The sequence below is a fragment of the Phyllopteryx taeniolatus genome, chromosome 8 (assembly GCF_024500385.1).
Source record: "Phyllopteryx taeniolatus isolate TA_2022b chromosome 8, UOR_Ptae_1.2, whole genome shotgun sequence".
Lineage (NCBI taxonomy): Eukaryota > Metazoa > Chordata > Actinopteri > Syngnathiformes > Syngnathidae > Phyllopteryx > Phyllopteryx taeniolatus.
In genome coordinates this window covers 30,407,483-30,435,415 of record NC_084509.1, presented here as the reverse complement: position 1 = coordinate 30,435,415, position 27,933 = coordinate 30,407,483, and the positions used below count along the sequence as shown (strand labels likewise).

Below are 27,933 nucleotides of genomic sequence, written 5' to 3'. Positions count from 1 at the left end.
TCTGTTTGACCCATTTAATTTCTTCTTCTCCTCCTCCATCAGCCATTGGGGACACAAAAACTCAAATGTATAATTGTGTGCAGATCGCTAGACGTGTTTTGCAAGTGAAACTTGGCTGTCATAGTTCTGCGCTGACCAACCAATCAGAAAACAGAAAAATGCTAATGTCATTTTGGGCCAGCTAACTGGCCTTGGGATGTGAATTTGAAACCAGAATGGTTAATGAAACAGACCAATAATATAGTTCGTGTTACATTGGCCGGTATAAGTGATTCTGAAGGGCCTGGGCAGATTACATTGACATGGCAGCTCACAAAGGGTGAACTCTGATTGGGCAAAAAAATCTAACATCTCCATAAACATTCTGGAAGCAGTGCAGCCAAAAGAAATACATCAATACAATTTAATGGAAAATAAAATACTAGAACTTAGGTTAGAAATGTGATTCTGATGGTGTTGAGGCCAGCGGAGAAGGCCTGGCTGGCCCTGACTTGCACCACTGCTCAAAATCAATGCAAATTTAACAGGGGTCATGACAACTAGACTGAAAAAAATAGTTGTACATGCCAGAAAGGTTGATCAATTCTTGAATGTAAATATATTGGAAGGAAGAAAAGGAAAAAAAAAAAATGTAAAAAATAAAAAAAACTATCCCATTGCAAGGGTTTGGACAAATTATTCTGGAGTTAACATGCACTCTGATAAATGATTTATCTCAAACTTTTACAAATATTTTCTTTCGTGAACACGATGCAGTGATGAGCATCAATGGCAATCAGTTTTATTCAGAGTGGAGCCACCCAGCTTAGCAGACACCGGCGACAGAGGCCACGCAGGCAGTAATGATTGAACTGTGATGCGTTTTAGTCCTCATATGTACTCAGTCTAATTTAATCAGACATACAAGGTGCCAATTGTGTAAAAAAATCTTGAGCTGAATTTTCAAGCGCAAGATTGTCTGTGCTTCCAGTTTGGATGTTAAGATAGGACAACTCCCTCCTGATTCCACCTCCAAACAAACATTGGTACATCTTGCCTGTCATGTCACCGTCCAAAAAAAAAAAAAAAAAAAAAAAGAAATGCTGTAATTTTCATGTAAAGAAAGCAACTCTGAATTTCAATGTTAATGGTGGGTAGTACAAAACAAATGTTCTTTCATTAGTCAAACAGTTCAATTTGAATTGTTCACAGCTGCTTCAGGCTGTTTTTGTACATCTTCACCACGCTAAAATAATGGTGTCATTTTTTTTCCCATAAAACAAAAAAACTGAACAAACTACTGAATATCTTTATTAATAATTTAATTTCAAGGGTGAAATTGCCTGAGTAGTTCAACTGAGGATGTCAGCAATTTTAGGAGATGTGGCCAGTATCATGAGACAATTTAAGCAAAAAATATACTTTTTTTTTTTTCTGTCAAAAAATGACTCGCCTTTGTTTTTTGTTGTTTTTGTTTTTTTTATGAAGGTGATGATATTAAAGAAATGGATCATGTTAGACCCAAGACTCCACGCAAGCTCTGACAATGTATGCGGCTTATTTTTCCTTCCAGCCTAGTGAGTCAATATTGTCAAGCAATTATGTTTTGAAATATATTATTTACACAAACACACACTGAACATCTCTCTCAAATATAAACATTTGAACAGTATTACAAATAATGTCAGGATGAAAGAACATGACCCTACTGGAACATCACACTTCATAGACCCAATACAGACAAGAGTACGTTGAAGCCAATGAGGGGATGCAAGACAACATATTCTGCACAGTGTTTACGGAATACAGAACAAAATCAATATTTTAACTTTAGGGTGGAAATGCAATACAATGGCAGACTCACGCACACACACATTTGGACTGGTCCCCATTTGTTTTCTTATTTGATGTATTTCCATTGACCCAAGTTTGCGTTATTAAATAACTAATCAGAACATTGCTCATCTATTTAAGTGAGTGTTTAACTTTGTTATAAAGTGCCAAATTTTGAGTTTTACTGTTTAAGAATGTAAGTAATGTGAATGTACTTTTAAAATCTGACGAATATTGGATATGCATTTTCAGGATTTCCGTCCACTTCCTGTTTAGCGTCATGAGCAGAAAGCAGACTGCAGCTGTTTGAAGGCGGCTTGCCTCTCTTTTTTCTCCACTTCCTGTTTCTTGCGTTCTTCCTTCTCCTCTCGGATCTCAGCCTCAAACTTGCTGCCCACAGACAGAGCCTGCATCTGGTGACACACACACAAATTCCTTGGATCCTATGATGGCCTAACACTTCTATTACACTGCTCAAAATCTAAAAAGAAAACTTTTCTGTAAGATTGTATTCATTTCTAAGAAAGGTATACTGCCGAAATACTCCCATTTGTTCTTTGATAAAGAATCCTAGTGTAATCTACCTGCTTAGGAAAGTATAAGATCTCTGCCCATTTCTATAGACGGGCATAAAATGAGGTGTAAGACAGCTTAAGAGGGTCAAAAGGAAAATGTGACTGGATCAGAAAATCCTCAGTAGCTCTTAAAGGTACACTCGTTTTTCATTAATTAAATTGCTAGTGCATGTTGAATTGAGAACATTTGCATTACACATTACTTGCCTGGCTGTGCGCAAGAGAACATACCTTCGCTTCAAAAAAGTCTTTTGCCCCACTCACTCCCTCAGTGGAGACGTTGATCTCAGACAGTCTGGCCAGTGCCAGAAGACCACTCTCTTCTTGCAGCTCCCCAGCTGCTGCTCTTCGGAAGATTAACAAAAACTGTGAGGTGGAGAAAAAAACAAATCTGTTATTGATGCAGGTTATGGTGAATCTCAGTTGTTGCTCCTCAAAATGGGATACTGTTTGATCTGTCAAACAAGCTTGAACCTCTTCTTAACAGGTGGAGAGGCTGTTGAACTGCGGTTGTGTTTCGATTGTATTATGACTAGACTTTACACCGATCTGATCTGCCTGATTGGTATCGGCTGATAATTAGCGTTCTATGCTGATCGGCTTGAATGTCATAATTCAACGATCCGATCAATGACGTCATTGATCGGCTCAGCAAAAGACATTTACAGTGGGTATGGAAAGTATTCAGACCCCCTTACATTTTTCACTCTTTGTGATATTGCAGCCATGTGCTAAAATCATTGAAGTTCACTTTTCTCCTCAATGTACACACAGCACCCCATATTGACAGAAAAAAAAGGAATTGTTGAAATGTTTGCAGATTTATTAAAAAAAAGAAAGTGAAATATTACACAGCCATAAGTATTCAGACCCTTTGCTGTGACGCTCATATTTAACTCGGGGGCGTCAATTTCTTCTGATCATCCTTGAGATGGCTCTACACCTTCATTGGAGTCCAGCTGTGTTTGATTATACTGATTGGACTTGATTAGGAAAGCCATACACCTGTCTATGTAAGACCTTACAGCCCACAGTGCATGTCAGAGCAAATGAGAATCATGAGGTCAAAGGAACTGCCTGAAGAGCTCAGAGACAGAATTGTGGCAAGGCATAGATCTAGCCAAGGTTACAAAAAAAAAATTCTGCTGCACTTAAGGTTCCTAAGAGCACAGTGGCCTCCATAATCCTTAAATGGAAGACGTTTGGGACGACCAGAACCCTTCCTAGAGCTGGCCGTCTGGCCATACTGAGCAATCGGGGGAGAAGAGCCTTGGTGAGAGAGGGAAAGAGGAATCCAAAGATCACTGTGGCAGAGCTCCAGAGATGCAGTCGGGAGATGGGAGAACGTTCTAGAAAGTCAACAATCACTGCAGCCCTCCACCAGTCGGGGCTTTATGGCAGAGTGGCCCGACGGAAGCCTCTCCTCAGTGCAAGACACATGAAAGCCCGCATGGAGTTGGCTAAAAAAAACACCGGAAGGACTCCAAGATGGTGAGAATTGAGATTCTCTGGTCTGATGAGACCAAGATAGAACTTTTTGGCCTTAATTCTAAGCGGTATGTGTGAAAAAATCCTGGCTGTCCAATACAGTCCCAACAGTCAAGCACGGTGGTGGCAGCATCATGCTGTGGGGGTGTTTTTCAGCTGCAGGGACAGGACACGACCGGTTGCAATCGAAGGAAAGATGAATGCGGCCAATTACTGGACGAAAACCTTCTCCAGAGTGCTCAGGACCTCGGACTGGGCCGAAGGTTGACCTTCCAACAAGACAATGACCCTAAGCACACAGCTAAAATAACGAAGGAGTGGCTTCTGAACAACTCCGTGACTGTTCTTGAATGGCCCAGCCAGAGCCCTGACTTAAAACCCGATTGAGAATCTCTGGAGAGACTGGAAAATGGCTGTCCACCAACATTGACCATCCAACCTGACAGAACTGGAGAGGATCTACAAGGAGGAATGGCAGAGGATCCCCAAATCCCTGTGTGAAAAACTGCACCATTTCCAAAAAGACTCATGGCTGTATTCGCTCAAAAGAGTGCTTCTACTAAATACTGAGCAAAGGATCTGAATACTTATGGCTTCAGTTTTTCTTTTTTAACAAATCTGCAAAAATTTCAACAATTCTGGTTTTTTTTTCTGTCAATATGGGGTGATGTGTGTACATTAATGAGGGGGAAAAAAATTAACTTAAATGATTTTTAGCAAATGGCCACAATATAAAGAGTGCAAATTTTAAGGGGGTCTGAATACTTTCCATACCCACTGTAAATGTCTTTTGCTGAGCCAATCAATGACGTCATTGCTCGGATCGGCATACTGTACTCCGCGTTGCCATCGTGTACAGAATATTTGAAACCAAAAGCTAGTTTCTTTTTAGCCTTGTCGCGAGTCTTTTGACATAGTACTGTATATATCTGACTGCCAATAAGGTTTTTTTTTTTAATAAACATGGCGGTGTAGGACAGGCAACACGTCCTGCCTGGATCAGACTACAAGACAAATTCAGTCTTTCACTATTGCACGTCAGACTACTGCAATAAAATCTTGTTTTCCGATACCACTGCATCCCATCTTTTACGATCACTGGGCTTTCTCTTGTCAACTCAAACGTGACTGGATAGACTCGTTACCATGGCGCCGACGACAACAACGGATTGCGCCGCGTGTATTGTAAGAACAAAATTTGGGGGGGGGGGGGGGAATGTGTGGTGGTGGTCACCGGTGCTCGGGAGGACTTTAATTCAAGGATTTGTTTGAGGTATGTTCATGTCCTTTTAATACGATACAGCTCGCAAGCAGGCAACAAAACGTTATGTAGCCTAGCAAGCTAGTGCTAGCACTAACAGTTGTATGTAAAAATGCCGCCGTTCTGTCGAATCATGATCTAAAGTTTCAGTGTGTGTGAAATAAATTAATTACAGTAAGTTAGCACCCATTATTTCCGTCATGTTTTAATGTTGGTTTGACCTGACTAATTAGAATACATGACCTGACAAGAGAATACTCTTGAAGATACTCAATATACGGTACACAAGTACATACAGTAAATAAACAAGTCATTTAAATAGACACATTGCTCCATCTTGTGATCGGATCGGTGATCGGTAGGGTTGGGCATCGAGAATCGATTGGAACCAGGACTAATGTTCCGGTTCTCCCAGAATCGTTAAAATTTTGGTTCCCAGTTTCGATGCAAACAGTCCGCCCACCCCGAAGAAGTGGCGAAAACCAACGAAGAAGAGAGCGCACAAAGACGTGCTTGTGCCCAATGGCGGCGGTGGCGAACAAAAGTGTGTCTTAACTTTTTTTTTAATTAATGACCAATCGCCTCAGTGCAACACTTGGAATAAGGTTATATTGTGCAAAGGAGGCTTTCATGATGTGAAGTGTCTTGACGCGCTCCAAGCCTCAGATCTACATCGCGCAGAGCTTCAGTGTAGACAACTCTCAGTCAATTGGGTGAGTGAAACAATAAAATACATTTATGCCAACATTGAGACAGCTAACAAGGTAAACGGTTGGTTGCACTTTTGCACTGATGGTTTTCAGCATTTATTTTAGTCTTCGAACCAACGTAAGCACCGATGACAGGAAAAAAAAAAAAGCTTAACATTGAGCTAATCCGTAGCAACTTTACATCACAATGAATTGGGACAAAATTCACAAACGTTTCACGATATCACAAACACTAACCTTGTGCCTTATCGGTGAAAATAGGGAAAGGAATCAGCATTTTATAGCATTTGGTTCCATACCATTTTAACAAAAATAAATAAATCGCTGGTGCTGTGTGTAGTTACTTTTTGTGTTGAAATGCTAAGTGCGTACCTTTCAAAATATAAGGCTACAAGCTTAAAACAGGAAGTCAAGTGAAAAGTTGCACATATAAACCATTTGACATGATGAAACAGTCCCAAATAATTTTAACAATGCTATATTTAACTTTTAGCTGAAACATTAATTAATGAATATTAAGTCAATTGGGTTATTTCCACACACATTGCCTTTTAGGTCATAGGTTTGATATTGATACTGGTTATAAATATAAAGAACCCCAAGTCAAATGTTCATTTTAGTCTATGTTGCAGTCTCTTAAGAAAATGGATGTTCATAATTTGGACACCCTTTATTTAAACCATGCAAACTTTTTTGACCCAGCCCCAAAAGAATCGGAATCGAGAATCGTTTGGAACTGGAATCGAAATAAGGAACCGGTATCGCTCAAATTCCAACGATGCCCAACCCTAGTGATCGTTTTTTTTTTTTTTTTTTTTTTTTTTAAACTCGCTGATTGGTGGTCAGTGATCGGCCCCAAAAATCCTGATCGTGTAAAGGCTAATTATTACTAACTGTCATGAAATTAGTTTTACATGCTTTACATGCTAATCCAAGGTATTGAAAACACTAGTTGGGTGAGTTGGGTGTCTGGCTACATGGATACAGATAAAGACTGTCAAAACAGTGATTATGGTGTGGCAGTGTCTCTCAGGTCTCCAGTCAGTTATTACAGTTTCTGGTTCTTATTAACATCTTAGTTCTACTTGCAATTAATATCAAAGAAAAAACATTCATGTCAACAAAGCTCTACTTAACATGCATGTATGCATAAATTACTTCCTGCAAGCTTCTCAAAATAGTCATCAAGAGGGAGTTAAAAGTCAGCCTGCCCCAGCGGGTTTTCTTTCCCCACAAAGACAGTGAATAAATTGTCATAAAAACAAATAAACAATGGTATTACAGTCGACGACTGGAGTGTGGAGTATACATGTTCTCCCGGTGCCTGCGAGTGTTTTCTCCGAGTACTCTGGTTTCCCCTCAGATTCCCCCCCAAAAAACATGCGTGGTAGGTTAATTGAAGACTAAATAGTCCATCGGTGTGAATGTGAAAGCAAATGGTTCTTTGTCTATATGTGCCCTGCGATTGGCTGGCAACCAGTTCAGGGTGTACCCTGCCTCTCATCCGAAGTCAGCTGGGATAGGCGCCAGCATGCCCGCAACCCTAGTGAGGATAAGTGGCTCAGAAAATTGATGGATGGATGGCAAATGAACAACCTCAAAAAAATTATTTACCTTCTGTGATCTATAGAGGTACCTTGAAGTACGACCACAATGTTCCGTGATGCGGGTGTGAGAGCGCACACTCACCTCTCGAAAGCTCAGTTTTCCATCAAAGTCCTCATCCACCTCCTTGATCATGTTCTTGAGCCCCAGGTGGGTCTGTGGAGCACCCAGCTTCTCCATCATCAGTTTGAGCTCCATTAGGTCAATGAAGCCATCTTTACCAGTGTCATATCTAAAAAGCACAAGTCAAAGTCCGTTTCACTCGTGGAACTGAACCTGAAGTACAAGGTCCTACCTAATTTAAAGTATGCAAATTCACATTGTCAGAATGGGTATTGCTTTTGTACACAGCTCACTGGTGGATCGTTATGCCATGAAGAACACATATTTGTCGGTAAGAAAATAAGGCAATATGGAGATGTTTTTTAGTGATTTGGATCGCAAAGCATGGAAGGGGAGGGTGCGACTGAGGACAACTCCAAGGTTACAGACTTGTCAATGTTGAGGAAAGTGTAATGAAGTGTAGGATGGTAGGGGCAAGGGAGTCTGATTGAGTATGAGTGTAGTTTGTCTTTTTAAATGACATAAGTTTTGATAAGACAACAGGGAGCAAAAAAAACAATGGTGGTTGCACATTTCCCACAATATTTCCCACCTCAAGGATAAATTCACTGCTCTTTACACAATCAGGATTTTTGTTTAAAAAATGATAAGATGGAGCAATGTGTCTATTTAAATGACTTGTTCATTTACTGTATACTGAGTATCTTCAAAAATATCTTGTCAGGACATGTATTCTAATCAGTCAGGTCAAACCAACATTACAACATGACAGAAATAATGGGTAATTACTGTAATTAAATTATTTTATTGTAATTAAATTGCTTCATACACACCGAAACCTTAGAGCATGATTTGTCAGAATGCTGGCATGTTTACGTACAACCATTAGTGCTAGCACTAGCTTGCTAGGGTACATAACGTTTTGTTGCCTGCTTGCGAGCCGTATCGTATTAAAAGTACGTGAACATGCCTCAAGCAGTCCTTGAATTAAAGTCCTCTCCCGTGCACCGGTGACCAGCAGCATACATTTTTCCATTTTCTTCTGGTAATACACACAACGCGATCCATTGTTGTTGTTGTCGCCGTGGTAACGAGTGTATCCGGTCGCGTTTGAGTTGACAAGATAAAGCCCAGTGATCGTAAAAGACGGGATGCGGTGGTATCGGAATACAAGATTTTATTGCAGTAGTACGACATACTCCAATAGTATAAGACCAAATTTGTCTTTTAGTCTGATCCACGCATTATGTGTTGTCTGTCCCACACCGCCAACATTTTTATTTATTTTTATTTTATAAATAACTATTGGCTGTCAGTACTACGTCAAAAGAGACGCTACAAGGCTAAAAATAAACCAGCTTCTGGATTCAAATATACTATACACGATGGCGACGCGGAGTAAATGCCTTTTGCGAATCCGATCAAGGACGTCATTGATCGGATCGGCGAATGATGACAAAGCCGATCAGCATAAAATGCTAATTATCGGGCGATACCGATCAAGCCGACCAGATCGGTGTAAAATTCACATTCAGTTATACACACATACATAACCCACACACAAGCAGTACGATTTGCTAAAAAGCAAGGGAAAGACAGAGTGCGAAGGTTGGGCAAATGTGATGCACCTTGTACCGCTTGTGTTTTGGTGCCTTGCTAAAGACAATGGCACTCCTCCAGCAACCAGTCCCAATTTCCATTCCATTGAATCAACTGTGTGTGTCCCACAACATGAATGTGTTTCATTCATCACAGCAAAATTGAACTGGAATAGGATTTTTGCCCCAATGAAGCTCCTTTCAGACTTGATATCGCGATGTAGATACAAGCAGCCAGCTGTTTTCACCAACTGGGTGAGCCGTGAGCCTCATGTCTGATAGTACATCTATTTTTAGAAGCCTTCAGGAGCTGTTCATGCATGTGTACTGACTTGGCTTGTTGACCTCACAGACTTATCTGCTGCCACCAGGAAACAGGTCATTGTTTAATTCAAGGCCTTCTAAATGTCCATGAGGTAGTTTTCCACAAAGTCCAATGGGAAGCAATCAGTATGGTATTCAATCTTCCCATGTTAAGGCTCGTACAAGATTCAAAGTCTCTTGCTCAGCTATACACTGTAATCTTTGACAGCAGCTGTATGTATTGGTATGCCACAATTCAACAATTGTTCCAACAACTGCCATGCATAGCAACAATTCCTAATAGATGAGCAAAGAACCACAGCTTTGCGCTCAAAATGTTTGGTGAGCTAGTGCAGTAGCAGTTACATGGAATTAACTGCAACAATAGGGGTTATGTGCAGCCAACTTTCGCATTTGCCAAAACAGGTCGAAGCACTTGATTCCGGTTCAGGTAACTGGCGAATCCGGCCTGATGACAGGAGACCGGGACAAAGCAATTGCAGAAATATTCAATGTCTACAAAGTCTTCAAGAATGACTAAAAATCACCATATCCGATGTGTAATCTTCATTCGTGTTTACACATGTATAATAAAATATAAATAAATTATATGCATGTATTTTACTTTTGTCTGAAGACGCCAGCGATAAAGAAAACACAATTTTAGCAAGTTCAGGTTCAAACCATCGGCATCACCCTGCTGTTAATCATTAGGGCTGTAACACTTTTATATATAACACACGTGAGGATCCTGTTCGTGGACTTCAGCTCAGCGTTCAACACCACCATCCCACACAAAGCTTAATGCTAACCGTCAATGGAAAACCCTATTGACAGGCTAGCTAAAATAAGCATTAGATAACAGGCGGGATTTACCTTCAAATAACAAATATTTACACAAACGCAGCTGGTGCTCGTGCGTCCTAACTAAACCAGCATTTATCTAGTCTTCATATCTATGGTCTCACCGCGAGCAGTGGCTAACGGCGAATGCTACTTGCACTGTGCAGTGGGTGACAAGCTGTGCGGACTACACTCACATTTTTATGCTTTCCACATAATCACTTGGATGGGACTTCATTTTTGAGGGCGCCAACATTACAGTACCTTGCACATCGGCGAGTTAAAAGCATTGCTCCACATTACTTTGGAGACGCCGCCACACAACTAGCGATGGAGAGTCGTGGAGCGCCCGGCGGCCTCCATCGCCGGTCCAGAGCAAGGATGAAGAGTGGCCACCGCCAACGCGGCGTGCGCCATGTGACAACGCCTGAGTCGGACCGGGAGTTTTTAAATGGGCCGTACCAGCTGAGGAGGCATGGTTTCTGTTTACTCCCACAACTGGCAACCGAAGGTGGAGCAGGAAAAGAATGACACTGATTGGCTGTTGTCACGCACATTCCCACCGTGTTAGACCGGGGAAATACACACACAGCTGATAATAGAGATCGACGGGAAATTTATCACAATGTTCGATCTTGATCATACAATCGTCCAGCCCTACCTGCACCTCACATGCATATATTTTGGTATTAAATACATGACGAGGGATTACTGTAACAACAAAACTGTCACTGAACATAACTAGGATAAAAGGCGCTGCTTCCAAACAAAAGCCACCTTTTTCCCCAGTATGTAAAGACAATCCTGCATCCAGTATACAGCAATTCAGGTACAGTACATGTCAGATAGTTTGCCGAGTTTTAATAAACATTTTTTGTCAAGGAAAATAGGCCTTTTACAACATAAGGCTTTAAGGCCTTTTCACACCGCACTTGCTCAGTGTGAAAGGTCTGTGTGCAAGGATGACGGCACCCCAGTGGACGTTTGCCCATATTTGGAAATGCTGACATTGCATGCTACAAGGAAGTCAGGAGGCTTTGGGTAGAGGAGTAGACTGCACGTCGGCAATATGTATGTCATTGTTGCAAGAGAAAGCCCCTGGCTTTGCTTATTTTAAGGAGGAGGAGGAGACGAGCAGCAGCGAAAAAAGGGGAATGGATTCATGCCATACTAATTTCATGGCAGCATCTCGAGGAGTTTAAGCTCGTTGAGCTATAGTTCCACCAAGAGTGCTTCGAGTTGTATTTTGGGCTGAGCAGGGAGCAGTTTGAAAGCCTCCTGGAGAGATGTCTCGGTATATCACTTTTCTATTGTCTCAAAGCTTGGGACACTCGAACACAGCATTTATTTTGACTTCCATTTTCCCCATGCCGTTTACAGTACACGTCCGCCAAAATAGCAATCAGAAATCACTCCGCCAGCTCCTCTCCTATTGAAGGCGCCTTTTGACATCACATCACCACCGCTCCGGAAAATAACATTTTCCTATTCGAGTGCCTGTCAGCCGCCCTCTGCACTTGCCGCGCCACGACACAGCATTCCGTGGTCCCGCCCCCTCAGCACATACACTATGAATGAGAAAGTTGACAGAGCCTTGCGTGTTGCTAAGTGCGGTGTGAAAAGGCCTTTACACGTTACAATGTCACCCCTACACTGAAAACCCTGTCTGATGGCACACTGAGGGATAGAGGTATTTGCTGAACAAATTCCAAATGATTGACGAAACAATGTCTCCTCTCTGTTTGCCGCCATGTCAACAGGCTATGGAAGCTGTTAAGGAGAAGAATTAAGAGTTTTTTTCATTTCTTGAAAAGAAAAAAAACAATGTGAACCTTGAATCTGTCATAACATTACATTTAAAACTAGTACAATGAATTTGACTCCATGCCAAAATGACATGAAAGCAGCTCTTAGAAATCTAAAAAAGGATTCCCATTAAAACTATCACCCAGAAAAAACAGAAAAATTATGAGGTAAAGACCGACCCACACATCACCTCTAGAGAGTCGCAGAGCTCTTTGGTAGCATCTGCATGTGTCTACAATCAGATGAAAATTGAATAGATTTTGGGGGTGCGTGCTGGGGCTCGGCATTTTGGCGCGGGGGTGGGGCTTTGCACGGCAAATTATTTATTTATTTATTTATTTTAAATGGATGGGACTGGGAGCTGTGCAGCGCTGGTTCCTTTCCCGATTTTCACCGGTGGGGCGCGGGGTTTGTGTTTGTGGTGCGGCATTTATGTGGGTTTTGTCCTGGTTCATTGTGGTGTGGGGTTGCTGTTTTTTTTTTTTGTGTGTGTCTGTCATCAGCACTGTATATTATTACTGTATGTTTTTATATATTACAATACTAAAGTGCCAGCTTATCAAAAAACATGGTGGTGGAATGGATTCATCTCATTTCCATTCATATAAATGGGGAAAGTTGATCTAAGAAAAACGTGATTGAGTTAATGGTCCGATCGCGTTAAAAAAATTTAATAAAGTAAGCCATCACTGTACATGTACATAACATACAGAAAAACTGCTTGTTTGAGCCAGTGGGAAGCGCAGCATGTGACTCAGATGCATACGAATGGTGAAAATGGTACCATCTCAGACTCAATTTGGGCCAGGAAAAACCCTGTACAGTGTAGTGGAAAAGGGGTTTAAAGTGATTATAAGGGTCTTAAAGTGGCACTATAAAGGCCCAAAAAACGTCATGTAAATTCTACACACCACAGAGAAGAGTAACGTTAACAAGCCTACCAAATTTTTATGAATTAAAAAAAAAAAAAAAAAAAAAAAAAAATTGAGTATATAAAATCAGGGTTCAAAAATTGAATAATAAGGGCCACCTCTCAGCTCTCAGACCCTATGGGCGTGTCGAATGGATGCGCCAAAAAGGAATCAAACATACTGATTGGGTCATAGCTCATACGATGTAAAATCACGTTCGGAAGCTCAACTTCAAAATTTAATAGTTATTGTGGACTATGATTATAAAAATAAGCACACAAGTCAACTTCCTCTTGTTGTTGATGACATAATGTCACAGCCAAACACAGCACCTGACGACAGCGGAACGGTAGGAGGAAGCCCAGGTAGTTAGGCACTTCCCCATTCACTAGTGTCAAGTTACCCACGAAGCCATGTTGTCTCTGGTGAATGTTTACAAAACTATCCGTCGTAAAATCGAGTCGGGTGGTGGTGTTGATGTTCAGCTCGCCATCTGCGTGTGTCTTCAAAAAGTCAATCTATCGGTTTTTTATTTACCCATTTTTTGGGAGCTTAAAAAAAGTCACAGATCTGTTCTGTAAATTGAAGCATCTAGAGAAGAAGCATTTTCAGGGTGTAGCCATCGTCGGCTTGCTAACTGCATGCTGAAGTGGTAAATGGGCCTTGTTAAACACAGCTAACTCAAGTGAGCAGCATAGCCAAAAGAAACGATGTCACTTTGTCCTTATATAGTGGGGGAGGGAAACCGCGCTAGAAAGTATACGCAAAAGTGGGTGCCTTCAAACAAAAGGTGCTCTGTCCTGAGTTGTTTAACACATCTAGATGTAAATACCATGAAATAAAAGCTGGAATTCTGAACTTTTGTCTCATATGCATCTTTTGATCTGAAACCCTAATAATGTCTTCAGTATAGAACAAAAACAGGAATTGACCTTGCCATTCCAATACTTTTGGAGTGAACCGTATAGCTCAACAACTCAGCACTATATTGTTTTAAGTCTTTGCACATGTTTTCAGCACTTATCTTAGAAACAAAACACAGATACCTGCTTAGTGCCACTTTAATTGAGCCAAAGCGGTCCCTTCCCTTGGAACGACATTTCCATGAAACACAACAATGCTTGTCTTTGGTTTCATTTCTTGGATGCCAGGGGCCCACAAAGTACACAAAGGGCCCACATCCCTTGCAGTCTTCCACCAATGGCCATGCACCAGTATCCTGTGGCATCAAGAAATGCCCATTATCAGAGTTTATTTCAGGACTATGGCCAATGCCTAGAAAATAGTCTTGACTTTTTATTTTATTTACATGAATTATAAATGTGTCTTTTTTTAAACGCTTAACTTGGCAACGGTGTTGATTACTGTATACTGTTGCCTACAAGAGTGAGACGTTGTGTTCTTATCCTTGTTAATTATAGATGGGTGAGCATTTGGCACAAGGACACTCACTTTCATAGGAAATGATCGCCAATATTGTTACCATCCAGTTGAGCTAACGTTCATGTTTTGCTCAAACTACATGCAACAGTTAAGGTCCAATTCCAAAGAAAGGACCCCAAAAATATTTAACAAGTTCAAGTACTTATTCTGAAATATGCCATAAAGAAAACAATCTGTTGAAGAAAAAAAATGGGTCACTGGGTGGTGGCTGTTCCATGGGAATGTGTACCGCGTACGGGATCAGGGAAGTCAAATGAGGCTAAAGGCATTTGAGACAAACGTAAATGAATAGCCTCCAGGTTTTTTAACTAAGTTGTATGCAGTGGGAGAACTGTATACTTTGTAACAGCGTATCAATTCTATAAGGACTTTTTGGGTACCCCATATTATGGATGCATTCAGTGGAAACAAAAGAATAAAGCCAGGCTTCTAATGGGTAGTCATCATCATTTGACTAACCACCAGTGTAAAGCAAGGGGCTAAACAAATTAAAGTCAGTACATTGATGTTTAAACTTGGAATGTTTAATCTCCCCTTCCTCATTAGCCAATCAAACTTTTTCCCAACAAAGTGAGAGTGCGATGATGCAAAGCATTAACTACATTCTGGTGGGGGGAAATAATACGTAGAGACAGCAGATACCCAATCCACAATCAACACCAGAGGTTCTGTTCTAATTCGGGACAATTTATAATAAATAATAAATAAACTGTCATTTTTAGAAACTAGGCAAACACAGCTGCACTGTTGAGCTACACACATAATTTCTTTGCTGACTGTTTGCTTGATAACAAAAAACTGGATTAACAAAACATTTTTTTCCATCCACACGATTAATTAAGTGTTTTAATAAATTGCTCTATGTAGTTTTCTTGCGCACTTGTATTTTTTTTTATTAAGAAAGTCTAATTTTTCACATTTGGAGGCTAAGAAATTTTCTGAGTACCGTAGAGATATTTATCGACCAAGTTTTTTTTTTTTTTTTTTTTTTTTTTTTTTAAATTGTACTGTTATCTGACTGATCAAAGGTTAACGGTATACTGTGTTACTTTAGCCTTGAACAGCAACTTCAATGGAATGTTTCTTTAAGACGATATAATAGATTGCAAAAAAGTGGAATCCAAAAAACGCTCGGCATTATGTACTGATAAAGGTTCTTAGCATTGTCTATTGCTTACATTTCATGAAATCATTCATGCTAGTGTGTGAACAGACAAGCCTTCCAAAGCATACAACTGTAAGACTCAATCGTGAGTCAAATATTAATAAGTAAACTGCGTTGGCGAAACATTTCAGATGTTTGCACATTTCGAAACACTCACTCTTTCTCCGCACCCTTTCCTACTGTTTTGGCTCACAAAGAAGCAAATGGAGTTCAGTTTTGAATTTTACAGTACACATGATATTCATATGTCATGTCAGTAGATTATGTTTGTCTTACTTATTTGCACATTATACAGTGCACCCCCAGTATTCACAGGGGATTGGGACCAAGCCAGACCACAAATAGCAAATTTCCATGAATAACGTGGGTCACCCAAAAAGTGATTCTACTTGCCTCTGTTAATAGTTTCGACCATAACATACCTCTAACGATTCTAAAACACTTGGAAAGAGGCTCATAGCATTTCAGATGCTCAAAAACATGTTGTAGACAGTATTTGTGATGAATTTTGTCGGGTTTTTTTTTTTACTTGTAGGGGGACACACAGGGTTTTTCCACAAATAATGGAGGAACAAGTTCCCCAAAAACAGAAAAGGTGAATTTGTGAATTCCAAACCCTTGTACTTTTAAATATTTTGATTTTATACTAGGCGGCACGGTGGATGACTGGTTAGAGCATCAGCCTCACAGTTCTGAGGACCCGGGTTCAATCCCCGGCCCCGCCTGTGTGGAGTTTGCATGTTCTCCCCGTGCCTGCGTGGGTTTTCTCCGGGCACTCCGGTTTCCTCCCACATCCCAAAAACATGCATTAATTGGAGACTCTAAATTGCCCGTAGGCATGACTGTGAGTGCGAATGGTTGTTTGTTTCTATGTGCCCTGCGATTGGCTGGCAACCAGTTCAGGGTGTACCCCACCTCCTGCCCGATGACAGCTGGGATAGGCTCCAGCACGCCCGCGACCCTAGTGAGGAGAAGCGGCTCAGAAAATGGATGGATGGATTTTATACTACTTTAAATTGTTAACTTGCTATGAGTGCACATGGTTATAAGGAAAACTGAAACACTGTTGAGATACTGTAAATGTCATGACCAAAGGATTCACTTCTCTCTCTCAGATTTATGTGGTCTGGCATGAATACATTGACTTCCTGCAAAACAATTAAGGGCTAACAGTTTCTACATTTAGATTAGACCACAGTATGAGGATGGCGCTAGTGACTGTTACTAACTACCTCCCCTCTCTCTTTCTCTCTCTCCCTCAAAATCCAACAGGTCAAGGCAAACACCGCCCCACAATGAGTCTGAGGTCTACTTGAGATTTCTTCCTTAGGTGCATCTTGCTTCTGTCGTCTAGTGCTTGTCTATGCATACAAACCACTGCACCATATTTAAATATATAACTGAAATGCATTCTTAACACATATGGTGTAACAGTTTTTAAAACAAGTCATCTGTTAATTTTAATGACCCAATTTGATATAAAAGTTACAAAATAAAACATTTAAAAAAAAAAAAAAAAAGACAATACATGCAACAGTTCAGTGAAGCCTACCCATGCCACCAGTACGAACCATTCATATGACCAGGAAACTTTGGAATTTCAAATGGTGATTTAATAATGATATACTGTTCTTCAGCTGTCCTCTTCGGGTGACAATCTAGCCTGCAGTTCTATGGGTTCAAGTTGACAGTTGAGAGTAAAAAGAGGAAATTACTAAACAGACGTGCTGGGTGTCTGAATGCTAGTTTTCAACTGATCGCTATCTCCAAACGGTAATTTTCCCAAATTACACAAATCACTGCTCGCCCCCCTACCGTTTTGCCAGTGTGACGTACTTTGCCTATTAATTCGGTCATTTAGTAGGAGAGACTGATTAGTGTGTCCTGTGCAGTTTTGAACCTTGAGAAACTGGTCGTTTGTTCTCAGATGTAAGGCCAATTACAACTAACGTGATCGTAAAGCGCTTATTGTTCAAGCGTTTCGTTAAAAATGTAACAAAAAAACAATGGCGGAATCCAATGAAATGGAGAAACTGGATACAACTGTTCCAAACGATGACCGTTAAAAGAGTCATCCATACTTGCGTTTGCAGCTGGCACAATAACTTTGGCCACAGCACACAGATGTCGGTAGAAGAGTCCATTGCGAATGCGACACAAAGCCGAAGAAGCATGCAGTGCAAGCTGGAAGGGCTCGTGTAAACTAAACGGGAGCAGGCCTGCACGAGCAAAAGAGGACTTCATGAAGTGAATGGAAAAGCGAATTGTTTTTACCTGGTTGGCTATGTACGCGTCAGCATCTCAATCATAATCTCATCACGAGCTCAATCCGCACGACACAGCGACACTTAAGGCGTGTTCGTTGTACGACTACTACTTGTATCGGTATCCTTCTTACCGTTTAAACATCACCTCCATGTCCTTAATCTGCTTTCGGGAGAACTCCTTGAATTCCGTGTAGGGGTTGAAGACGCGGCTAGCCCGAGGGGGAGCGTTGCCCTCGTTTATGTCCAGCCGTCGGTGGAGTTTTGCAGACAGCTCGGACGAACAGTCGTCACAAGCTGCCTCAGAGTCTTGAGGTTTGGCCGTGACGAGGTTCTCCTCGGACTCTGGCCTCGGCTCGGCCTCCTCCGATGCGGCCAGTCGCGACTGTAGCTTTTTCGCGAGCTCGTCAGACGCCATACTGTTTCAGGGACGTTGCGCACGGTGACTGACTGTCAAAACTCACAAGAATGCGGAGCTTGGGATCCGCTTGTAGTCCTACTGTCAAAATGCCAGTCTCCCGCCCACAGGAAGCGAACTGCTTCCGCTCATGTGCTTCAAAATAAAGTTTCACCCAACAAAACTGCGTTTGCGGAAATTGTTAAGGAGTCATTAAATCATCATTGGATGGACTTCGCTCGAAGTCAGCTGGAAAGGGCGACTCTAATGAGACGTGGCGGTATAGAAAATGGATAAAATGCTACTGTCCCGCAATCCAAGGAAAATTGCAAACCAATAATCCTTTTTTTTTTCCCTTTAAGGGTGTTTATTGGATTACGGGCCTTTTTGTGTCCTTGATGTAAAATTTAAAGAAAATTATATTCAAATCGATTTTTTTTTCAATAACCAGCAGTGGGCGTGCCTAATTATGAGTTAAAATTTCATGTTTACATTAGTATATTTAAATTTTTTTTGAGGGGTTTTATGGTGGTATTTTAGTTTTCACCCTATCCCTAGAACAGGGTTTGGATATATGAAGCGCTATCTTTCGACTAAAAAAAATGCTAAAATGGTGTACCTTTTACCATGAATTCCTTAAAATATAATAGAATTAATGATTTCTCATCATATATACAAAACATTTAAAATGCTGTCTTTTATTTTTACTTTTATTCTGCCCCTTAAAGTTGCTCTCATTACCGGCAATAGACCATTTTCAGATCAATAAAGTTTATTCAAAATCGGATTCTTTAATTCCCTGTGTCATTTTGTCTTATCAAATTTACCCAGGTCCTGAATACATGAAAGAAATGCTCATGGAATATAAACCCAGTAGGGCTCTGAGATCTCCAGACTCAGGTATGCTATTATGCTGCACACAAATAGAATAAGTTGCCAACAGAAGTGACGTCAGTCCCAAGTGTGAGTGTTTTTAAATCCAGGTTAAAAACTCAAAACTCAACCAACTCCCGAGATTTTCCTGTCATAGTCCCAACATTCAAAGTCCCCACATTCAGTTCTAGGCTCTGTGCTTTCCTCTCCTCTTTCTACCGAAGAACGCGCTTTCTACCTGTCCTTCGTCTTCGACCCACAGTAGTTGCAGGTTAACGGCGCCGGTGGCAGACTTTGTTAACCCGGGCCACAACCGATCCAGTATGGAATTCTTTGGATGAACACTCATATTTGTTTGGTAAAGTTTTAAGCATGACGCCCTTCCTGACGCAACCCTCTGCATTTATCCGGGCTTGGGACCGGCCAACAGTTTGCACTGGCTTGTGCCCCCCATAGGGCTGCATTTACATATTGTCTCTATGGCACCTCAGTGAACATGTGAAATATGAATTAAAATCGTCCACGCATTCCTGAGTTATAGATGTTTTTTTCTGCTGAGAGGCCTGAAATCAGGTCATTCGGATGTCTCGAGCTTATCGCCATCACTAGCAAAGATCTACGTCAACGCTGTCAAAATAACAAACACGTGTGCTCTCACAAGTGGGTCTCCTACATGGAGGCAACCAATCAGAGCAAAGGGGGCCATCTTAGCCAACTATAGACAAAGCGATACAAAACTGGGTCAAACAGAAGTAGCTGTCAGAGGGGCCTTTTCTGGACACTTGTATGACAAAACCAAGTTTGTTTGTTTTTTTCAATGAAATTGACACTTTTATTCTAAGTGCATATTAAAGAGTCACTCTATGGACGTCTAAGTACCCAAGATATGGGACCTTTAAATATCATCAAACAAATGTAAATATCAGACAAAGATAACTGAAGTGAACATATAATGCAGTTTCTAAATGATCTTTGTATATATTAAGGGGGGGAAAAAATCATTAAAAGCTTCCTGGCCTGTGTGACAAACTAATTGCCCCCGGTACTCAATCTTGAATTAACTGATCACATTTTTTGGAAAGCTGAGTTCATTTTTACTGACCACACCCAAGCCTGATTACCTACAGACCTGTTCAATCAAGAAATCACTTAAATAGAACTTGTCTCAAACAATGAAGTCAGACAAAAGATTTTTAAAATCTGCAACAAAATGCCACAATCCAAAGAAATTCCAGAACAGATGAGAACACAAGTAATTGACATATATCTGTCTGGAAAGCCATTTCTAAAGCTTAAGGACTCCAGTGAACCATGGTGAGAGCAATTATCCTCAAATGGAAAAAAAACATGGCACAGTGATGAACCTTCCCAGGAGTGGCCGGCCTACAAAAATTACTCCAAGAGCACAGCAATGAATCATCCAGGGCGTCACAAAAGAACCCACAACAACATCTAAAGAACTGCAGGCTTCACTGTCCTCAGATAAGGTCAGTGTTTATGACTGATCAATAAAGAAGAGACTGGGCAAAAATGGCATCCTGCCTGAATGGATGTGCGCGTGGGTCTCTTGAAGCATCATGGGAGCGATGACTCAACGTGACTCGTAGCTGCGCTTCCTATGCATTTGAATAGGAAATAGGAAAATTCACCTTTGCTCATGATAAAATAATTGAAATTATTGGATTGAAAAAGAAAATCAATGTAAAGCACAGACCATAGAACTAAAATGGAACAATTCAATGTAATTATAAGGTTTTATTTGCTATTCGCATGCAGTGAAAAGGAAATACCACCAGGGGGCAGTGTAGCTCTGTCTCACTTTCCTACACTGACCGCACATCACTGAGAACATCATGCCAACAGTCAAACATGTACAGTTATGGTCCGGGACTGCTTGCCCATTCCGGACCTGAACAACTTGCCGTGATTGATGGAAGCATGAATTGTGCTCTTTACCAGAAAATCCTGAAGGAGAATGCTCGGCCATCAGTTTGTGACCTTCAGCTGAAGCACACTTGTGTTCTACATGAGCCCTCATTTCCTTGTGCAACTCATCAGTGATGCAATGAAAGTATTTGTGTTTCCATTATTTCTGTGTTGTAACATTACAGGTAATAAATCTTATATAATTGGAAAGCATAGCTGGGATAGCCTTGAGCAGCCTGCGACCCCAGTGAGGAGAAGCGGTAAAAGAAAATAGATGGATGGATGGATAAATGGAAAGCCTGCTTATTACCTTCTTAAATAATGCCAAATTGCGAGTAAGAAACATGCTTTGGTGGCTGAGCAGCAGTGCTGAAGATGTATATTGGCTGAAATTGTTTTTAAAATGTGTCAAATCTTCTCTGCCAATGCCAAACAATGTAACTGCATGATGGGTTATAGTTCATTGATATGTTTTTGTGACTTTGGGGTGATTGGTGTGTCGTGTTGTTGTGCTGTTTGATGTCAGTTATTGATGGGACCTTTGTTCTGTTGCCTCTTTGAATCTCCCGTTGCTTTCTTTGAAGCAAGTAAAAGGCAATCAACAACGTATTCGCTCGTCCATACATCCATATTCTGTACCGCTTATCCTCACAAGGGTCGCGGGCGTGCTGGAGCCTATCCAAGCTATCTTCGGGCGAGAGGCGGGGGACTCACTGAACTGGTCGCCAGCCAATTGCAGGTATTTGTTCGTATATTATTTTAATCATTGAAATTGTTAGCTACCTGCGTGTTTATCTGTTCCTCATTTTATCAATTGTATTATTATTTGTAAATAGTTTGATGGAGATTATATGGCTCCATTAAAGCAAAAAAAGAAAAAACTTAGGGTCTGAGCATTTGGGAGGCCCCTAGCTGTCTGCCCCTCCCCATTGACAAATATTTGTGGAAGGAAAATTTAGTCCCCGAGCAACAATGGTGCTGTACGGGGACAAGTGGCTGACATTTTTCCGGAAACCCACAGGGCCCCGTGGGTCTCGCGTGATTCTCACGGGATGGAGCGAAATCACTATCATTCAAGAGTGGGAGTGATGGTCATTGGGAGCGGGAATTGTGATAACAACGTCCCCGAGAATTGACGTGAGTGGAAACCATGAGACGGGAGCTGATGGGAGTGAAAAACATGATGCAGTTATATTTTATTTTAATTTGAATCAAATCGATATTTGAACATTTCGCCTGAACACTGAGCATTAAACATAAACACATAAAGCACATAAACATTTCTCACTTGGGATTGGGATTAGGCTCTGTGGGAGTGGGAGTGAGCGGGATTGGGCGGGATTTTTATTTTTTAATGCGGAATTGGGTGATATTAAAAAAAAAAAAAAAAAAACACTCAGGACTGGGAGGGAGCGGGATTTTTATTCCTTTACTCTCATCTATTTTAAGCAGCAAAACATTTTTTTAGGCACGCCATCATTATCTGTTCCTTGTGAGTGATTACTTTCCAAATGTGGAGAAAAGAAACTGGCTCAATTAAAGTGTCTAAAAAAAATTCACTGCTGCCTTATTTTTCTCCAGGAGAGGTCACTGTAACTGAAGCTTCAAGAAATGAAACCATTTTCAAAACAATTCAATTGGTCCTAGTGGTTCAGTGCTTCACAAAAGCTTAAATTGCCCATCACTATTGCTCCCCATAATAAACCTGGACTTTTTGTTTTTTGTTACTGCCCAATGATAGCTGGGATAGGCTCCAGCACGCCCGCGACCCTAGTGAGGAGAAGCGGCTCAGAAAATGGAGGGATGGATACTCACATTTCTATCGATTTAATTACAGTCAGAAGGAGTTTCAACTCCCACCTCCGGCAGAACTTCACTCACGTCCCAAGGGAGGTGGGGGACACTGAGTCCAAGTGGACCATGTTCCTCCCCTCTTTTGCCGTGGCAGCCGACCGGAGCTGTGGCCGTAAGGTGGTCGGTGCCTGTCATGGCGGCAACTCCAGAACCCGTTGGGGGACACCAACGGTGAGGGACTGTGGGACTCCTGAGGCAGCTGATGGTACCGGCTGGCCAAACGAATGCAGATTGGTGGTTGCAGAGGCAAAAACTCCTCCTCAATTCCACCAACACGCTTTCCCATGAGGAAGCAGAGTCTGGGTGTCCTATCTCTGGGGTTGAGGTCACTGAGGTGGTTAAAAAGCTCCTCTGTGACAGAGCCCTGGAGGTCGATGAGATTCGCCTGGAGTTCCTAAAGGCTCTGGATGTTGTGGGGCTGTGACACGCCTCTGCAACATCATGTGGACATCGGGGACAGTGCCTCTGGATTGGCAGACTGGGGTGGTGGTCCCCCTTTTTAAGAAGGGGGACCGGAGGGTGTGTTCCAGCTACAGAGGGATCACACTCCTCAGCCTCCCTGGTAAGGTCTATTCAGGGGTGCTGGAGAGGAGGGTCTGTCGGGAAGTCGAATCTCAGATTCAGGAGGACCAGTGTGGTTTTCGTCCTGGCCGTGGAACAGTGGACCAGCTCTACACCCACAGCAGGGTCCTCGGGGCGGGGTATGGGAGTCCACCCAACCAGTCTACATGCGTTTTGTGGACTTGGAGAAGGCGTTTGACCATGTCCCTCTGGGAGTCCTGTGTGGGGTCCTTCGACAGTAGGGGGTACCGAATCCCCTGATATGGGCTGTTCGGTCCCTGTACGACCGGTGTCAGAGTTTGGTCCACGTTGCTGGCAGTAAGTCGGACTCATTCTGGCTGCCCTTTGTCACAGATTCTGTTCATAACTTTTATGGACAGAATTTCTAGGGGTAGCCAAGGCGAAGAGGGGGTCCAGTTTGGTGGCTTCAGTATTGCATCTCTGCTTTTTGCAGAATATGTGGTTCTGTTGGCTTCATCAAGCCGTGATCTCCAACGCTCACTGGCTCGGTTCGCAGCCGAGTATGAAGCGGCTGGGATGAAAACCAACCATGGTCCTCAGTCGGAAAAGGGTGGCGTGCCCTCTCCAGGTCGGGGATGAGATCCTTCCCCAAGTGGAGGAGTTCCTTCCAATCACGCCCTTCCAGGTTTCACTGTCATTGCCCAAGTGAGCATTGAAGTCCCCAACGGGAGCGCTCTCCAGCACCCCCTCTAAGGGTGGGTACTCTTAACTGCTGTTTGGTGCATAGGCACAAACAACAGTCAGAACCCGTCCCCCCACCCAAAGGCGGAGGGAGGCTACCCGCTCGTCCACTGGGGTGAACCCCAACATACAGGCGCCGAGCCGGGAGGCAATAAGTATACCCACACCTGCTCGGTGCCTCTCACCGTGGGCAACTCCAGCGTGGAAGAGAATCCAACCCTTCTCAAGAGTGTCTGGTCCCTCACTTAGGACCTGTTTGCCATGGGTGACCGTACCAGAGCCGTGAAGCCCTAGACAACTTATCTCCTCGGGTCTCATTGGGACACACAAACCCCTCCACCACGATAAGGTGACGGCTTCCAGGAGGGGTAGCAATAATAATAATAATAATAATAATAATAATGTAGCGGCACGGTGGACGACTGGTTAGAGCGTCTGCCTCACAGTTCTGATGACTGGGACTCAATCCCCGGCCCCAGAGGAGGTCACTGTAACTGATTTGCCCATCATTACCAGAAGCATTGTTACAAAAAGAAAATAATTCACCAAACACACATTTCCTTAGATTTTGTGTTTTGTTTGTCTTGTAATTCAATAAATAAATGACCATCTTGCTTGGCTTACTTCCTAATTGTGTGAATGCTGAAAGCTATGTTATTCCTATACTTTATTTGTATTCTTATTATTCCGGCATTTTTCGATGTGTATCTCCTTCCTCATTTTTCATCCGATGCACACCGTTCCAACTTCAACGTGTTCCAAAAATTCACGCAATGCGGGCTCGTATTTATCTAAGGGAAATATTACCCACATTACCCACAATTCCACATATTACACCCAAAAATGTCCCATTCATTCTCAATGTGACTTTCAACAAAATTATTTCACATCATTCCCTTTCACATTTAAAATATTCAACTCATTCAGAACTTCTTCAAAACACATTCCCATATTACCCACATTCCACATTTTCACCCACATTTCTCTTTTTATTGTGTTAAAATACCCACATTCTCCCCCATTGCACTCTATTCTGCCTTGTTCCCCCCCCCTGCTAATTCTAACCATTCCACTTACTACGTTTTCCACATTTCTCATATTACTACATTACCCACATTGTAAACTGTGCATCACTGAAATACCCGCATTTTAGCCACACATTCTAAATTTTTAGCTACAGTTTCCTTATTTCTCAACTGATTCGCACCGTTCCAACTTCTACGTGTTCAGCTCATTCAAACCAACCTGTGAACAACTCCCCTTCCCCGAATTTCACTAAATTTCAAAATAAAAGCCCGAAATTCGAAATTTTGCTGTAACTTCCTTATTTCTCAACGGATTTGCACCATTCCTACTTCTATGTGTTCAACTCATTCCACATTATCCAACATCATTCAATAAGATGCAATAGCATTCCACATGATTTCTACCAGCATTTCAGCATTCACACGCAATTTCTCCAGGAATTGCATTTTCTAGTTGACGTAGTGCATTTGTTTTCAGGCGATGCTTTTAATCTGAAATGGAAACGAGACGTAACATACAATATTAAGTTGCAAAATGTGTTCAACTGCTGCCATAGGAAAGCGCATTCGTTTGGGAACACTATCAACAAAAATAAAAGCGCTTCTTACAAACGCTACATCAAATACGCTGTAAAACTGCAGAGTCTAATGTAAAATGAAATCACCCTCCCTGCATCGAGCACAACAAACAGTTATGATGCATCATATATATATATATGTTAACCAGTGTTCCGGTATCTTGTAGTGTAAAACTATTCCAGTCAATATTCTTACGTCCAAATAAAGCTCATTGTAGTCTAAGGTCTGCTGTTAATAACGCTTGTCATGACACAAGTACAAAATAGACTACCGGTCTCATCACCCCTGGGCATAACCCACTTCCACATGAAAAACTTGTCGCTTACTGCTACATGAAGTATCGTAGATTGGCGACATGTCATTTTATTTTGAAGCGGCACTTGCGGACGCAGAGTTCAGGCGCTTCCTTCTCGGGAAGAGAATCACGCTTTATCGCACATTTATTAGGGGTTTTACTCGATCAGGACAACCGAGGAAATTCAACGACAGCTTTTGGATACTGCTCTGCTGCGGACAAGAAAAAGGACGGTAGGAGTCTGGTATATACATATAACAGATGAAAAATACCACGTCGCTTCATTTGCTTCTAATCCAGTTGACCCTTTTCCATTGACAATGAGGTATGAGTGACCTTCTTATTACAACTGCGGTTTTATAGTTACAGCATAGGTAGTTATTGTAGTTACAGTACTAATCATTATTAAGCGTCGGAGTTGCAGAAGAGGTTCTCACGTATAACGGGGTGAAATGACTGCATGTAGAAGTGTGAATGTCGGAAGACGTGTGGTTTCTGTGTGTTTTCTAAACTAGTGCGCGGATCAAATGATAATTTCCTTGCTCAACATTGCTGTACCATATATTGTTTTCCATACAGCTAAAACCGCAGTTTCCACTGGCATTAATTATTTTAGCAGAGCAAGAAGGATGAGCTCCACGCTGCAGCGGTAAGTTCTAATTAAGTGTGGACTTTTCACAAGTGTTGTTATTCTGCTTCTCACTCACGAGTGGAACTTCTGTTCGCTGACATACAAAACACCAGAGGTGGGTAGTAACGCGCTGCATTTACTCCGTTACATTTACTCAAGTAACATTTTCCATAAACTGTACTTGTCACAGTACTTTAAATTAACAATACTTTTACTCGAGTATTTATGTGAAGAAGGACTTACTTTACTTTTACTCCGTTACAATGATTGACATGCCGTTAGTTACTTTTATTTATTCATTCTTGCGTGTGCGGGTCTATTTTAGGGCGGCTGTTACGCCAATCAAACGGGATCACATGTCGTTTGCCTCTAATTCACCAATCAGACGACACAATGCAGTCACATGACCGGGAATCGTAGCCTTTGCGAGGCCAATCAAAGTGACTCATTTTGGGGCCAAAAAAAAAAAAACAGTCGCGGGACTGTGTTTATTTTACAGACTAGTGATGGGCACGGCAGTTGTTTTGAGTGTACTGAATCATGCAAATCAGTTCATAAAAAAAAAATCGTTCAGTTCTTTTTCACAAAATCATTCAAGTGCTTCCTCATTCAGTTAATGATCCATCCCTGAGGTTCACGGTCACTCAACACGTTCACCGAAGGACTATGCGTTGTTGTTGTCATGTATCGGAAAGGCGGGGAGATGATCACCTACCGCTCTCTCTCTCAGCAAGCTCTCGAACACCCGGCTTCGGTTGTGAGTCGTGAACATGCGTGCAGCGGGCTGACCGTCCTTCCACGTCCCCTGACGTCCAGCTCGGCTCTCGCCGGCCGGCGTGACCTTTCTGCCTCCCACCGCGGTGTACCATCGCTGACACCAGCCCCCCGCCAGCTGGGCTTTCTGCTCACTCACCTTACTGTTATTGTCATGTGATTAGTGGAAAGCGGCTTTGAGTGTCTTGAGAAGCGCTATAGACGTGTTATTATTAATATTATGAAATAAAAAGCTTTAATAATCGCATTAGAGGCACAGAGGGAATTATATGTATGTGTATGTAAAAACATTTATTATTCATTTACATTTATTTTAAATATGTGTGCTTGACTGACTCAATATTAGCCGTTAGCTTGAAGAAGCGGCTGCTAGTGAAAGCAATCCCCTCGAGGACGTCAGGACTTAAAATCACTCATGAGTACGTTCATTGTGTCGTAAGTCGTTCCTTGCGCAAACGAATTACTCATC

At 41.9% G+C, this 27,933-nt stretch overlaps 2 protein-coding genes across 14 annotated transcripts in view; one reads left to right on the top strand and one right to left on the bottom strand.

Annotated features, from left to right (window-relative positions):
• On the bottom strand, window positions 1–27,552 carry efhd1 (EF-hand domain family, member D1). Of its 2 annotated transcripts, none has more exons than XM_061781255.1 (4): window positions 27,406–27,552; window positions 7,536–7,683; window positions 2,619–2,753; window positions 1–2,225 (listed from the first exon to the last, which is right to left on the bottom strand). In XM_061781255.1, the coding sequence occupies exons 2-4, from the start codon at window positions 7,647–7,649 to the stop codon at window positions 2,091–2,093; spliced, it is 384 nt and encodes a 127-aa protein (XP_061637239.1). In that variant the 5' UTR covers window positions 7,650–7,683; window positions 27,406–27,552; the 3' UTR covers window positions 1–2,090. The 2 variants fall into 2 exon arrangements, with proteins under 2 accessions (XP_061637239.1, XP_061637238.1); XM_061781254.1 differs by lacking the exon at window positions 27,406–27,552 and adding an exon at window positions 17,982–18,409.
• Window positions 26,156–27,933, top strand: part of nlrx1 (NLR family member X1) — a 30,408-nt gene continuing 28,630 nt past the window's right edge. For 6 of the 12 annotated variants that reach the window (XR_009789644.1, XR_009789643.1, XM_061781252.1 and 3 more), the window contains exon 1: window positions 26,198–26,708. Coding sequence is in view for 9 of the 12 variants with exons in the window: in XM_061781244.1 (XP_061637228.1) it covers window positions 26,587–26,708 (122 nt within the window). In the remaining 3 variants the exon portion in view is untranslated. Of the gene's footprint in view, window positions 26,709–27,933 lie in introns of all 12 variants that reach the window. The other 6 variants (XM_061781246.1, XM_061781245.1, XM_061781253.1 and 3 more) reach the window with 5 other exon arrangements.

Excerpts from the sequence above, each read along its gene's own strand:
- efhd1 (XM_061781254.1), bottom strand. The coding sequence starts at position 18,265 with ATGGCGTCTGACGAGCTCGCGAAAAAGCTACAGTCGCGACTGGCCGCA. Across the intron at positions 7,684-17,981 it reads ATGGAGGTGATGTTTAAACG|ATATGACACTGGTAAAGATG; the intron begins GTAAGAAGGATA and ends TGTGCTTTTTAG. Across the intron at positions 2,226-2,618 it reads AAGACTTTTTTGAAGCGAAG|ATGCAGGCTCTGTCTGTGGG; the intron begins GTATGTTCTCTT and ends GTGTGTCACCAG.